Source organism: Silene latifolia, chromosome 11 (assembly GCF_048544455.1).
Source record: "Silene latifolia isolate original U9 population chromosome 11, ASM4854445v1, whole genome shotgun sequence".
Taxonomy (NCBI): domain Eukaryota; kingdom Viridiplantae; phylum Streptophyta; class Magnoliopsida; order Caryophyllales; family Caryophyllaceae; genus Silene; species Silene latifolia.
The window spans coordinates 172,733,601-172,749,899 of record NC_133536.1 but is presented as its reverse complement, the minus strand read 5'-3'; the positions used below and the strand labels follow the sequence as shown (position 1 = coordinate 172,749,899).

General features: G+C 40.3%; 2 protein-coding genes across 2 annotated transcripts; both read right to left on the bottom strand.

Moving 5' to 3' along the window:
• Positions 1-1,695: 1,695 nt before the first annotated feature.
• LOC141614367 (uncharacterized) lies at positions 1,696-2,019 on the bottom strand. Its single transcript, XM_074433117.1, has one exon. It carries the CDS (start codon positions 2,017-2,019, stop codon positions 1,696-1,698), a length of 324 nt encoding a protein of 107 aa, XP_074289218.1.
• Positions 2,020-2,809: 790 nt separating this feature from the next.
• On the bottom strand, positions 2,810-3,406 carry LOC141614366 (uncharacterized). Its single transcript, XM_074433116.1, has one exon. It carries the CDS (start codon positions 3,404-3,406, stop codon positions 2,810-2,812), a length of 597 nt encoding a protein of 198 aa, XP_074289217.1.
• Between the last annotated feature and the right edge of the window lie 12,893 nt (positions 3,407-16,299).

Below are 16,299 nucleotides of genomic sequence, written 5' to 3'. Positions count from 1 at the left end.
TGGGTTAGATGCTCGGAAGACCAACCCAAACCTTGCTTACACTGGATCAACTCGTCTTCTACAGGTATGTCTTTTTTGTTGTTCTTTTCTTTTCTTTTCTTTTTTGCAGTGTTTTTTTTTTTTTCGTTTTTTCTTTTTTGCAGTGTTTTTTTTTTCGTTTTTTTTCTCTCTCTCTCTCTTTTTTGCCCACCTCCTTTCTTTTCAATGGGTTTGACATCATTTCCGGTAGTCTAACTCGCTTTCTCGGCCCTTTTTCACAAATCTGGCTATATGAGAGACTTGAGTTGATTGATCCACCAAAGGTTCCGGATACATACGAAGTGAGAAGCTTCACTTCTCTTCACCGTCGGTTTGCTACTGGGAAGGAACCTTTCTGGCGACAGCGGCTTTCTGCCGATACTGGGTTACATGTTAGATGGGCCTTACCTTGGCTCCGCCTTACTGCAGTCAGTGGCTTGTCTGAAACTGATAGAACTAGACATCTCACTCTTTACGGCTTGGAGTGGCCCACCCATATCTACCCGGACCGTGTTCTTCGACAGGTCGGTCGTCAGCAACGAATTCCTGCTATTGAGCCTGTTTGCGGCTAAGTCAAGGAGGTGACTCTTGCGAGGTGCAACACATGGTTTGAGTCTTGGACTCGGAGGACTATTTGGCATATTTCTGAGCTGTTTGCTCAACTTGGGTGTCACCTCCTCATTTGCAGTGGACTATTGAGCCTTCTTTTAAGGCCCGAAGGGAACTTTACAAGGATGAAGCCATTGACTACAAATACCACAAGGAAGGGGAGAAGAACCGAGAATTCATTACTCGGACAACCCCGATTTCATCTAGGTCCGAAACAGAGACTGACTCGACTCCTACGACTGACTCTTTGGTTTCAGATGTGTGGAAGAGGTTAGGTCCGAGGAGTGAAAGTTGGTTGACACTTGCAAAAAGACTTGGTCCTCGACCTAGTGTGAAAGACAGATTGGGCCCTCGTGAAGAATTGATGATTCCTCCGAAGAAAAGAGCCCAGGTGATGATGGGTGAGACTCCGTCTCGTCGTGATGGGGCGTGCGTCCCGACTGAGGGTAGCAAAGAGTAGTCTTCAACATTACTATTTACTATTACTATTACTGTTTGTGTGCTTTCCTTTTTTAGTTGTGTGTGATGGGCTTCGCCCGGAATAAAATATTGTAACGGGCTTCGCTTAGAATTTAGAATAAATAAAAACTTATGATTTATTAGAAATCCCCTGTTTTCTGCATCAAAATTTCATTTTTGTTTTACATGTTTCGGTTGTACTCTTAACTAAGAGTTGCCTACGTATCTGCTTTGCAACAGAATCAAACCGAGTCCGTAGTTCTCACATAAAATATTTCATGCAGTGTTGACAAACAACTCACAACTTATTCTAAAAACATTTGTAATTCAAAAATTATATCATAACATTTGAGAATGAGGTCATCAAGGATAGTATCTCTTCTGCTGGTCAAAATTCAGAGGATTTGTGAAGTCATTCCCATCAAAATCTGTTAATCGAACAACGCCTACTGACTAAATCTTCTTTACCAAATTAGGGCCTGCCCAATTTGGTTTAAACTTACCCCTCGGGTCAATAGGTAATAGAGCTCTAACCGACTTGAGAACTAAGTCTCCTTAGTTGATCTCTCGTGGTTTCACCTTCTTATTAAAAGCTCTCTCTATCCTTTTCTAGTAGAGTTGGATGTGGTATAATGCGTTCAAACGCCGCTTGCCGAGCATGGCTACTGAATCATACCTTGCATGAACCCAATCTGCTTCGAGAACCTGGCTTTCCAGTAGGATCCATAGGGATGGTACTTCTAGCTCAACTGGTTGAACCGCTTCCATTACATATACCAAGTAATACGGGGTTGCTCCCATGGCTGTTTTGATTGAAGTTCTATACCCCCATAATGCGAAGGGTATCTTTTGCGGCCACTCCCTATAGTTCTCAGACATCTTCCTTAAAATGACTGTAACTTTTTTATTAGGAACCTCTATCGCACCATTCATCTATGGTCGGTATGGTGCTGACTTGTGATGTTTGATTTTATACTTTTCAAGTGTAACTGTAGCCTCAGCTTGAAAATGGGTTCCATGATCGCTGATGAACTCATGTGGTACATACTCCATACCGGCAAATGATGTCATTCTGAATGAACTGTGCTACTTGCTTTCCTTTTAGCACTTTGTAAGATTTAGCCTCTACCCATTTCGTGAAGTAGTCAATTGCAACAAGGATAAAACCGTGCCCTCCATTTCCTAATGGGTTTATTTTTCCAATGACGTCGATTCCCTAGGTTGAAGATGGTCAGGGTGACGTCATGGCGTGTATAACATAGAAGGTGCCACGTGCTGCACATTTGCAAATATCTGACAATTGTGACAGTGCCTGACATACTTGCAACAATATCTTTCCATCGTTGTCCAATAATAACCAAGCCTTATGAACTTACAAACCAACATATGGGCATTCATGTGTGGCCCACGTTCACCATCATGGACTTTCTCCATAACCTTTTCAGCTGTCGGTTTATCGATGCATCACAACAAAACACCTTGAACCGTCTTCTTATACAATTTCCCATCATCAGTCCTGATGAATTGGGCGGATAACATTCACAAAGCGCACTTCCCACGCGTGTCAAGGTCGGGAGGATACTCTTCTGTTTCCTTGAATTTTAAAATGGCTGTGTACTAGGGTTCGGTTTCACCTTCCTCGGCATCATCAAGTGCATTCACATAATCAGGTGACGATCTTTGTTCGACACATATTGGCATACGGTCTATGTGGTCAGGAATGTTAATCAAGGCAGCTAGTTTGGACAACGCATCTGCAAAACTGATTTTCCTCTCTCGGGAGGTGAACATATTGAATATCCTCGAAGTACTTTTCCGATTCTTTGATTCTGGTTTGATATAGGGCCAAACTTTGGCTCTTAATTTTCCATGACCCACCCACTTGATTGATCACAAGGGACGAGTCTTCATGTACTAACAAATTCTTCACACCCAAGTCAAGAGCACTGCGTAAACCAAGCAAACATGCTTCATGTTCAGCGGCGTTGCTCATGACATTGGAATCCACCTTAGTGGACATGGGCACATGTTCACCTGTTGGCGAGATAAGAAGAATTCCTACTCCATATCCCATGTAGTTCGAATCGAAATACAAATCCCATACGTCATTCTCGACGTGCACGTCTTCGTCGAGAAATGACCAAGTGTCGACGACTTCTATTTCTTCAATTGGATTATCGGCGAGGAATTCGGCAACTGCCCTGCCCTTGATCACTTTTAAAGGTACATACTTGAGATCAAACTCTGATAACATGAGGGTCCATCTAGACATTCTTCTGTTTAGCACTGGTTTTTCAAACAAATACTTGATCGGATCCATTTTGGAGTACACACTCACACTGTAGCTAAGCATGTAATGTGTTAATTTCTTGTTGCCGAGACTAGGGTCAAACACGTCTTTTCAAGAGGTGTATACTTTACTTCATAGTCTAAAAACTTTTTACTGATGTAGTATAGCTTTTTATTCTTTGTCAACTGTTTGGGCTAACATAGCTCTCATCGCTGTATCCGTAACAATTAGATACAGTGATAACGGCAGCCCGACTTCTGGTGGGCTTAATACTGGTGGAGAAGATAACACTTCCTTTGTTTTATTGAACGCGGTTTGACACTGGTCATCCCACAGAACGTGTTCTCCAACCTTCAGTTTCTTAAAGATCGGCTCACAAATCATCGTCAACTTCGCGACGAAACGGCTTATGTATTGAACTCTTCCCAGGAAACCTCGAATTTCTTTCTCGGCCTCAGGATGGGGCATTCCATAATGGCTTTTATCTTTGATGGGTCTACTCTGATACCATGCTGGCTAACGATATGACCCAACAGTTTGCCAGAGGTGACCCTGAAAGCACACTTCTGCGGATTTAGTCTCATGTTGTACTTTCGCAATCTTTCAAAAACATTTCGTAGCGCCGCAAGATGGCCACTTAGTTCCTTTGACTTGACTATCATGTCATCGACATAAACTTCAAATTATTTGTGCATCATATCTTGTAGCAACGTCGTTGCTGTTCTTTGGTACGTCGCCCCGGCATTTATCAAACCGAAAGGCATTACTGTGTAACAATAGGTTCCCTATTGTGATGTAAACGTTGTCTTATGCATGTCTTCCTCGACTATCTTAATCCCATTATAACTGGCATATCCATCCATGAAGTAAAGTAATGCATGATTTGCGGTATTGTCAATCAAGATATCGATATGAGGTAACGAAAAGTTGTCCTTCAGACTAGATTTGTTCAGATCCCGAAAGTCCACACACGCGAACTTTGCCATGTTTTTTCGGTTCTGGCACTACATTGGCGACCCAATCCGAATACTTTGATACCTTTATAAACCCGAACTTGAGCTATTCATCAATTTCTTCCTTAATCTTTAAAGACCACTCCGAACGCATTCTGCGTAGCTTCTGCTTTACTGGTTTGAACCCTGGTTTGATCGGAATCCCGTGCTCTGCAATTTCCGTATCGATTCCCAGCATGTCTTTGTAAGATCATGCGGAAACATCTTTGAACTCAATCAGCAGGTCAATGAACCCTTGTCTCTCTACGGGATCTAAGGAAGTTCTTATCTTCAGCTTCTGCGGTTCTAGGGTGGTTCCCACATTGATAGTTTCGGTATCTTCGATCACCGAGCTTCTTTGGTCATATTCTTCTAACCCTCTAACCAATTGTAGAGGTGTTTCTACCTCCTCTTTCTCTTCTTCAACCTGCTTGCCTTCGGCCTCATTCTCAATGTCACTACAAAAACAATTATTTTCAAAATTGAATTGTCATGTAAATAAAACAAGTCGTAAGCAAACTGGTTCATCTTATTATTAATAATTTGAAACTATGCGAAATGCGCTAACATTTGAGCCAATTGCTCAGAGGTTAGTGGTGAGATAACAAAGGTACCCGAGACAGGCCTTGAGATACCAGAATTAGAAAGGGGTGCATTGCAAGGAAAGACTTGGGAGGGGGTGGCTTCGACACCTGACTCCTTAGACTCAAACTTAGGACTCTTATCAGACTTAAACTCAGACTCAGACTCAGACTCGAAACCATCATCCAGCTTGAACATTTCTCCTTCTAAGGGCAGTAGAACTTCTGGTCTGTGATGCAGTAGTAATCTATATCCACCTTCATTTTCTCCACTAGGTACAACATTCTTCTTGCTGATCTAAACCACCACTGATGCCAAGCCTTGGTTACCTTGCTCACCTGTGTGGCGTCCCAACTATGACGTGGCAATACATATCCTACCATTAGGTCTTCTGAGGACCCAACCTTGTATGCGGGTGAGTTCTCGTCCATGCCATTGAGGATTATGTACTTGGGGGGATACTCGATGAATTCTAGGTAGTTCAAAGCCAACTTCTTCCTGCTTTCCTCTCTCTCTCTCTCTCTCTCTCTCTCTCTTGTTCTAGTTTCAAAAACCAGGGCTAGGAGTATTTTCCCCTCATTACTCTGTTCATCTCTTCATCGATTCTTTTCATCGAATTTCGGATTCCCAGGAAGTTCACAGAATTGGTGAGCTTGCTATTGGCATCTTCCATTGTTCGGCGTCGGTGCTTAAGATAACTCGAGATTGGTCTCCCAATAACAACATATGTCGTAGTCTTTTGGAGCTGCTTAATAAGGGAAGCCTCTGAGGTCGATCCTTCACTAAGTGCCTCGGCTAAAATAGGTTCTTTTGAGGATCCCTTATCTAGAACATCCTTGGAAATTGTATTGTAGCTCGCCTTCTCAACTTGGTAGGGGCGCCCAGATCGCGTCAAATGATTGGATCCGAGGACATCCTTTCTTAGTTTCAACATTTTATCTTGGGTTCGTGGGACAATCGCTCCTTTGGTAAGATACATGTCATCTTCATTATCGTCCCAAATTCCATGGATTTCATTCCCACGCCGGAGAATGTATTGTGTGCAGTCGATACCAAAATCCCCAAATCGAACTTCATTCTTCGGGCTTGGAAGGTACTTTGAACAATCAATGAACTCTTTCCCTACAATGAAATCCTGTAGGCGACAAACGGGCTGGATCAAATGGGTCATATAAATATTGTCTTCGATAAATACAACATTCTGTGATCATCAAATGGGTTGGTCACGTTGTTGGGATTGACCGTCGGGATTGGGAGCGTTCCAATCTCGATCATATCTTGTATTTCATGTTTGATACGGAAAAAGTTTTCCGTGTCATGCTCCTTACCTTGATGGTATGCACAGTATGTGCCAGGCTTGTACCATTTATTCCGTTGTTCCAACGGTGGTTCAGGAGTTGGGCTAATGGGGTTCAATTTCCCCTGGGCTATGAGTCTTTCTAAGGCGTATGTGTAGGTACACGCTATGTTAGTAAATGCTCTTGGACTAGAGCGCTAATGCCTTTTGGAAGTTCTTCCCGTAAGGCTAATGACTTGCATGTGGTTGGCACTAGCATGTGCCTTTGATTTAGAGGAAGAGCCCCCAGTATACCCCTTCGGTTTCTCCATCCCAGCAGCTCGGAGGTCATCTCCGATTTTCCTCCCACACCTTGTTAATTCTTTGAAAGTGCTAAAGTTTTGATACTACAATACATCACGGTAGACGAGTCGGAGATTCTTCACAAATTTATCTACCATTTTTGTTTCTTCGGGTTTCCTGGCTATCTTCACGCTCTCTGCGCCATCGGGTCAGGAAATCAGTGAACCCTTCCTTGTCATTTTGAGTCATAAGTTCCAGAGTACTCATAGTGGTTTGGATCTCTGCATTATCAGCATAATGTTTGAAAAACTCTACAGTGACGTCCTCAAACGTAGGGTAGTTCTCTAGTTCAAGGTTATAAAACCAGGCCCCTGGGTGTTCCTCTAAAGACTGAGCACATATGGCAGATAGCATACTTGCAGGTACACCTTTCAGGGCAAGGTGTTCTTTGTAGGACCGAATGTGTTGGAGAGGGTCCTCCGTTCCTTTAAACTTTGGGATGTCAGTGAGCACCAGAGGCGAATCCAGCAGGTAGCAAAGGGTTGAATGTGCTACCCAAAAAAAAAGTTCAGTTGGGACGATGAATGATCTACAACTTCATATCTGGTCATTTATAGATAATTAGGACGAAGCTCATATCTGAGCATAAGAACTTAAGTGTATCAGTGGTAAAGGGTTTAGGTTACCACCCAGTAGATTAGAGTTCGACCCTCATTCAAAGCACTATGCCGTTATTTTTTCTTTTAATTTTTTTTGCCTTATATTCCATTGAGCTGCCAATGACGACCATACATAGCAAATACAAATGTTCAATTATTAACAATTTTATTTTTTACTTCAAAAAAAATCTTATAGAATAATAAAATGGAGATAAGAAGTTCTTATAATATGAAAATCAAAGCCTACTCCATATTTCTCCTTCCGTTCCGATCAATAATTATCTATTTCAAAAGGCGCCTCACAAAATATCAAATATATAACTATTTATCAGGACGGAGGTAGTACATAGCAATAGACTAATAGTTACAGTTTTTTGTATCACAAAACTATAATCAAAGTTATTGTAGGAAAATAAAATGAAGATAAGTTGTTGAATTACCTAATAAAAACTTTAAACTTGTCGGATTCGACGATTGTTTCGTTGAGTTTGAATTCGATTTTTCTATATGCAATGCAAGACACTTTTTGGGGTTTTCATATCGTTCTAAATAATTTTACGCTTATTATATTTGCTGCCCCAGATTTAAAATCCTGGCTCCGCCCCTGGTGAGCACAAAGTTCTTAGGGAGTTCATCTTGGACCGGAGCATAGGTCCTAGAGTTCTCATAATGGATGCTCTTCCCTGGGAGAGCTTTAGTTGATCTTGAATGAATTTGAACCGTTTTTCCAATTCAGTCATCTCTGGTTGGGTAGGCCCAATGTTTTCCCCATTGATCTTAGCCTAAATGGCTCCCAATCGAGTCACCATCAACTCTAAAGTCTCTCCCCCCTTAGTGACTGTGGCTTCCATTGCTTTCTTTCGAGTTTGAGGTGGCCTTTCTACAAGAAAAACCCAGAACCAATCAATATTTGAATCAAAAACCCATGCACAAATAAGGACTCGACTCACGAACTTGAACTTTGACTCAAACTTGACTCGAAGACAGAACTAGACTCGGGAAATGAGCTAAATGGCTCACTAGTAAGGGGTCACGTGAGAGAGGGGTCTAGACCTAACAAGGGTTATGACTCGACTCAACTAACTTCTTGACTTGGACTTGACATCGACTTGGTGTGACTAACCCGTGATATAACCAAACATGGTTCATGGGTTTATCGTAACGTCTCTAGTGTCCTAATAGAGATGTTTTGTGGTTTGACTTTGACCAAATGGTCGACATACTTGACTTGGACCCAAGAGGTGGCTTGGATGACCCACTAGGGTCGTGTATTGGCTAGACACATGGTTCACTTGAACCTACTGATGAGAGTGTCGTCGTGGCTCTCAATCAAACACAATTTATAATACTCAACAAACAACTAGTTAGCGGTAAGTCGAGGTCGATCCATGGGACGGTGTGCTTTGGGTTCTAAGTCTCTCTATCTCAATTTATGCTAGTGTCACAATTGATGGGGTTTGTAGTTGTGTCTAAACTAATGCAAACAATAAAGTAAAACAAGCAATAAAAGGAAAGATGTAAACAATAGATTAAAAGTGCTAGGATATCATGGGGTCATGGGGGATTCATGGTGTTGATCATACAAACATGTTCACAAGGTTGCAAGCAATTAATGTTGTGGAGAAACCGAGTTGGGTTATATCTTACGGTTCTTAGGAAGAGTTGGGTCCCGGAGCCGAATCGATTAGATTGTACAACACCTACAAGTCGACTTACTTTCCTCCTATTCAACTTCTATGCATGGTCTAACAAGACTCGAGTTGGTTTATATCTTACAAGTCAAGTTGAGTAGATAAGAGATGGTAAAAATGCAAGGATTCATAGGCTTAGCATTTCATCAAACATAACATGTGCATAAAGTTGACATCACAACAAGCAAGCAATTTGATTATGAAAACACATTAGAATAAGCATGAATCAATCCCATGTTGGTTTCCCCTAATCACCCATTAATCCTAGCTAAAGAAACTACTCACTCATTATCATGGCAAACATGTCATTAATGGTGTCAAACATCACAACAAGTATAAACATGATAATGAAATGAAGAAATGAACAATAAAGAGTAAAGAGTAAAGGAATTATACCAAACTTGAGATGATTCCAAATAATAAAGCAAGAATAAAAGAAGAAACTTGATGATTGATGGAAGGTTGTCAATCTCCCAATAATAACCCAATAATCTTCAATTACCCAATAATAAACTTGAATAATAAACTTGAACAATAATTAAGGAGAGATTAATGTGTAATTTGTGGAAAGATTAAAGAGTAATCTATTCTAATCTACTCCTAATCTAATCTAAAGAAGGATTTTCTACTCTAAAAACAACATAAAGGATCCCCCTTTTGATTATTTACAAATGGGGTATTTATAGTGGAAATTAGGGAGGATGCATTAGGGTTAACTAAGGGCTAAACTAGTAATTACACTTTTGAGATTTGAGCAGGGAGACTCCGGGATTGTCCGAGAGAAGGGCTTCTCTTATCGTCGCTAGAAGAATGGAAACGTGCTGTGCTACAATCCGAGCGGATGGAAGTCGGGACGGACGGATTTGGGCGGTGGAATCCGAGCGGATTAGGAGCAATCCGGGCGGATTCAGGTGGAGGAATCCGAGCGGATTCAAGAGAATCCGGGCGGATTCTCCTCCAGTGAATTTTCTTGTTTTTCCCAACCACAAGACGGGCGGATTGTAGAGAAGACGGGCGTCTTGGGGAAGACGGGCGGATTCCTGCGAAGACGGGCGGATTCCTGAACAGCTTCTTTGTTTGACCTCGGATTGTAAAACGGACGTCATTTTCTCATCCGGACTCCTATTAGAGTGATTCAAAAGCCTAGATCGCTTGTTTTTTCGACGCCGTTCCATCTAGCATACTTTCAGAGCCAAAGGAGCAACCCTTGGTTCGGTTTTCGAGCGATTTCTTCATGCAATGCCTCCCTTCTCGTCATTTTTGCTTTTAACCTTATGAGCCTTCTACATACTCTTTATTCCTACCTCTTTGGTCATCATTCTTGCCTCCTCTTCATACTAGTCCATCTAATATCATCAATAAGCTTCCAAATATGCACGAAAGACGGGAATTTCCGCCTTATTATCTCCTTTTCTACAAAACATATGAAATGCGATAGAAAAGCAAATAGGAAGGTTTTGACGTATAAAATGGCCATAAAATGCTATAATAGTATGCAAAATAGGCTCAATTAGGGGACTAAATGTGCGCTAATTATGGTCACATCAAATATCCCCAAACCGAACCTTTACTCGTCCCGAGTAAAGAGGTGACTAAAACTAGACCTTTATTTAAACTAACCTAATAACATAGCCGATATGAGACAATTAGCGGGTCTCACTCCGCCCCTTCAACTCACAACAAGACAACCATGAGGTAGGATGCCTTCTTGCAAGGCAAGGTGGGTCTTGCCAAAATGGCGACACATCCAAACATTAAGCACACAAAATCAAATAATGGATGCATCTACAAAAAGAATAGCCACTTTCCTCATCTAAGTGGCAGAAATTATCTACAAGGGAAGCAATTCAAGGGTACACAATCCTTCATAGATGCAATTTATTCAAACTACTAAGCCTAGAAGGATACCAATAAATCACCTCCAAGTTGTGTTAAGCTAGGGTACCTTTGTCCTCAATCGTTAAATGCTTTTGTCAAGAGTAGACTCCCTATGGTGTTAGAAACACTAGAGGATCGCGGAATTCCCCCTCTTGCCTAGACAAGAAGAAGGGTCGTCCCCTCTCTACCATGCACAAAAATGGATAAGATGGAAAAGGGATCGATAGATATTTGAGTTTCACTTTGGGAGTTTGCTTTTATTTTTGTTTTCCCCCCAATTTCATTGGCATTTGACATTTGAGAACACTTTCTTGCCATTTCTTTTTGATTTTTGGCATTTCAATACTTGACAACTTTTAACTTTTTGCATTTTCTTGTGAACATTTTCAAAGTCACCCCAATTAGTAACGAGGGTGCCTTGTATTTGAAGCTTAGGAGTTCTATTTTTGCTCCTCTTTTCATTTGATGCATTTTTGCAAACTTTCTTTCACTTTTCATTTCATTGAACTCAAATTGATTTCTTTTTGTGCCCATTCCCTTTGATGACAAAAATATATGGTAGAACATGGATGAATGATGGTTGCATGGTTTCAAGGGTCACCTTGGAATAAACGGTAGCCAAGGAGTTATCACACCACAAGGTACTCTTGACTAGGCCTTAATCCATGGGTCAAAGGATACTAGCATGACACATCCTAGGGTGTTTTACAAGTATTCTAACAAGCAAAGTCTTAAGAATAAAAAGCATCTACTAGGGCCTATATACACTTGTCAAGCTTCCCAAGTAGACGGTTTCGCAAAATTTTTCTAACCATGCAAACTACATGCCATGATGCAACTAGCATATATACATCCTAATGCAAATGATTCTACCAACTAATATGCCAAATAAACTAAATGCAATCCTAATTTCACATTGTTATACCGCATCAATCAAAATAAAGCCACATAGTCATTAACATAAAGAGGAAAAAGGAGATTGGAAAGATCATACCATGTCTCGGATGTGGCGTAGTCGATCAATGTGAACAAGGATAAAACAAACACAATATATAAAACAATATATACAAGATTACACTACAAAGGAAATGAACTTGTTTTTGGATTTTTCAATTTTTCAAATTTTTATGGTTTTTGTTTTTATGAACTTAAAAGACATATTTTTGTGATTTTTTCGAAATTTTTCAATTTTTATGCATTTTTGGAATATAAATTCCCATCCCCACTTTATTTTGGACATTGTCCTCAATGTACATGTAGGAGTAGGAATGAAAAAGAAAAACATGTTTTTGGAATTTTGATTTTTTTGAAATAAAGTACAAATGCAATGATGTGGTATGAATGAATGCATGCTCTAACTAAATGCAATTTTATATGACATATATAACAAGTGAATGCAATCTAAACTATACTATACGATGCATGATTTCTAGTAAACTATGGTCACTTATGATCAAACCTCCCCAAACCGATTTAAACACTATTTCTAGTGTAGAAAAGAATAGGATTGGTCATTAGTAACTATGCATGAATTCTAATCTATATGCAACTATCTACATGAATCATATTACAATGCAAACTATACTATATGAATTAACTAATGCAAATGAAATATGATACAAATGCATGCGAAAACTACACTAAATGCAATGTAAATGTAATGCAAAGTCAAGGGAAAGGGTATCTTACAAATGGTGGTTTGAGGTAGGACTCCACCAAACTAGTTCAATTTGTAAAGGTTCTTGTCCATAGAGCTCAAGGCTCTTAGTAGAAGATCAAAAGCTTGTGAACAAGCTCCAAATAAGCATAAGTATGGTTTGCTTAACTTCAAGACGAAGCTTGGCCAAGGGACTTTGTCATTCATTCTTGTTTTCTTCCTTCTCTTGGCACTTGGATATTCACGATGCTTCAAACCAATTAGCCCATGATTCCTTTCATCACTAGGTATGAAGTATGGTTTATTTTCGTCCGGAGACTTCCACTTGCCACCTTCTTTTTCAACTTTGGTGATGATGATAGCATTTTGATTTTTCAATCCTTCCAAGGTGGAAGGAGAATCCTCATGGCATTGATGATCGGATACCTTAGGAGTTGAGATTGTGGGTGCCAAATTTCCACAAGTAGCTTCACGTGCAAGTTTCTCTTTTAGCTTTGCTACCAAGTAGCTCTTGTATGATGCTTTGACCTTTTGAAGAAGGTCCACCATATCCTCTCCAACAATCATTGGCTCCATGGTAGGGGCCAAGTAGTCTTCATGAGAAATGGGGAAAAGGAATTCATCTTCTTCATGGAAGCATACCTCAAACTTCTCAAGGATGGGCTCCTCAAGTAAGGCAATCTCACAACTCCATTCCTCTTCTTCATTGCAAGACACATATCCCGCATAAGCTTCATCCATAGGTACGTCATCATCGCTATCTCCATAAGAATCATAAATGGGGGCTTCACTCCTCTTCATTAATTCTTCCTCCAACACCTCAATGTTCACATCAAATGATACACCCTCATACTCACAAAGGTTAAGAGTATTTGGCTTACTCAACCTCATGTCTTCATCATCAAATACCACACTTTCATACTCACAAGAGCTCAATGAGGTTGGCTCTTCCCACTTCTCATCAAAGGTAACTCCTTCAAAGTCACATTCATGGTAAATGTCCAAGGAGTGGTGGGGGGTGGTTTCTTGGGATTCTCTCATTTGGGCAATTTGAATCTCCAACTCCTCACTTTGGGCAACAATGCCTTGAAGAACATTGTCCCACTTTTGGCTCTCCTCTAGTATTTGTTTGAAGAAGTTTTGTTGATCTCCCATCATTTGGAGAATCACATTTTCAATGGGTTCATCTTCTTGTTGTGGGTAGGTGTGAAAGTGGTTGTATTGTGGCAATTGAAGTTCATTGTGAAATGGGTATTGGGTGGGGTGATTATGGTGGGAAAATTTGGGGTAATAGTTAGGATTTTTGTTGTACGAATAATAAGGTAGGTTTGTGTTGACTTGCTCCTCAAACTCCCCATACCCATAGTCATACTCAAAAGATCCACCATATACTCCATGTACCAAGTCTTGGGTCATCATAGCTAAGACAAGGAAACAACTACAAGCATGGAAACTACACAAAAAATGGTAAGAACAATCCTTGAGGAACAAGTTCCTCAAGGTGAAAGCACAATTAAAATAGACAAACAAGTAAGAACTTAATCACATAGCACCATCCCCGGCAACGGCGCCATTTTGATGAGAGTGTCGTCGTGGCTCTCAATCAAACACAATTTATAATACTCAACAAACAACTAGTTAGCGGTAAGTCGAGGTCGATCCATGGGACGGTGTGCTTTGGGTTCTAAGTCTCTCTATCTCAATTTATGCTAGTGTCACAATTGATGGGGTTTGTAGTTGTGTCTAAACTAATGCAAACAATAAAGTAAAACAAGCAATAAAAGGAAAGATGTAAACAATAGATTAAAAGTGCTAGGATATCATGGGGTCATGGGGGATTCATGGTGTTGATCATACAAACATGTTCACAAGGTTGCAAGCAATTAATGTTGTGGAGAAACCGAGTTGGGTTATATCCTACGGTTCTTAGGAAGAGTTGGGTCCCGGAGCCGAATCGATTAGATTGTACAACACCTACAAGTCGACTTACTTTCCTCCTATTCAACTTCTATGCATGGTCTAACAAGACTCGAGTTGGTTTATATCTTACAAGTCAAGTTGAGTAGATAAGAGATGGTAAAAATGCAAGGATTCATAGGCTTAGCATTTCATCAAACATAACATGTGCATAAAGTTGACATCACAACAAGCAAGCAATTTGATTATGAAAACACATTAGATTAAGCATGAATCAATCCCATGTTGGTTTCCCCTAATCACCCATTAATCCTAGCTAAAGAAACTACTCACTCATTATCATGGGAAACATGTCATTAATGGTGTCAAACATCACAACAAGTATAAACATGATAATGAAATGAAGAAATGAACAATAAAGATTAAAGAGTAAAGGGATTATACCAAACTTGAGATGATTCCAAATAATAAAGCAAGAATAAAAGAAGAAACTTGATGATTGATGGAAGGTTGTCAATCTCCCAATAATAACCCAATAATCTTCAATTACCCAATAATAAACTTGAATAATAAACTTGAACAATAATTAAGGAGAGATTAATGTGTAATTTGTGGAAAGATTAAAGAGTAATCTATTCTAATCTACTCCTAATCTAATCTAAAGAAGGATTTTCTACTCTAAAAACAACATAAAGGATCCCCCTTTTGATTATTTACAAATGGGGTATTTATAGTGGAAATTAGGGAGAATGCATTAGGGTTAACTAAGGGCTAAACTAGTAATTACACTTTTGAGATTTGAGCAGGGAGACTCCGGGATTGTCCGAGAGAAGGGCTTCTCTTATCGTCGCTAGAAGAATGGAAACGTGCTGTGCTACAATCCGAGCGGATGGAAGTCGGGACGGACGGATTTGGGCGGTGGAATCCGAGCGGATTAGGAGCAATCCGGGCGGATTCAGGTGGAGGAATCCGAGCGGATTCAAGAGAATCCGGGCGGATTCTCCTCCAGTGAATTTTCTTGTTTTTCCCAACCACAAGACGGGCGGATTGTAGAGAAGACGGGCGTCTTGGGGAAGACGGGCGGATTCCTGCGAAGACGGGCGGATTCCTGAACAGCTTCTTTGTTTGACCTCGGATTGTAAAACGGACGTCATTTTCTCATCCGGACTCCTATTAGAGTGATTCAAAAGCCTAGATCGCTTGTTTTTTCGACGCCGTTCCATCTAGCATACTTTCAGAGCCAAAGGAGCAACCCTTGGTTCGGTTTTCGAGCGATTTCTTCATGCAATGCCTCCCTTCTCGTCATTTTTGCTTTTAACCTTATGAGCCTTCTACATACTCTTTATTCCTACCTCTTTGGTCATCATTCTTGCCTCCTCTTCATACTAGTCCATCTAATATCATCAATAAGCTTCCAAATATGCACGAAAGACGGGAATTTCCGCCTTATTATCTCCTTTTCTACAAAACATATGAAATGCGATAGAAAAGCAAATAGGAAGGTTTTGACGTATAAAATGGCCATAAAATGCTATAATAGTATGCAAAATAGGCTCAATTAGGGGACTAAATGTGCGCTAATTATGGTCACATCACCTACGACATCACCAAACTTGACTCGAAACATATTCTATGCTCGGGAATGGTTCGGTGAGAAAAACATTTTGGAATCGATTAAAAATGGATGATTTGAAAATGAGATTTTAAATGGGCAGCATGCCGGCTATAGAAAAGCTCACTTTGGTCGAAAAACCAACATCTATTTTGGCAACATTCCGAGTTTGAAAACATGCTTGATTTTAAGAAGGTTTTCGAAAAAATGGTTTGGCAAAACAGTTAGAGATTTTCGAAAAAAAACATGGAGGATGACCACATAGCACATAAGCATTTGCTTTATAATTGTGCATGAACCTAGACACTTCTAAGTCTTGATCGGTCCTCTAATTGGGTCTATGCCAGTGGTCCACC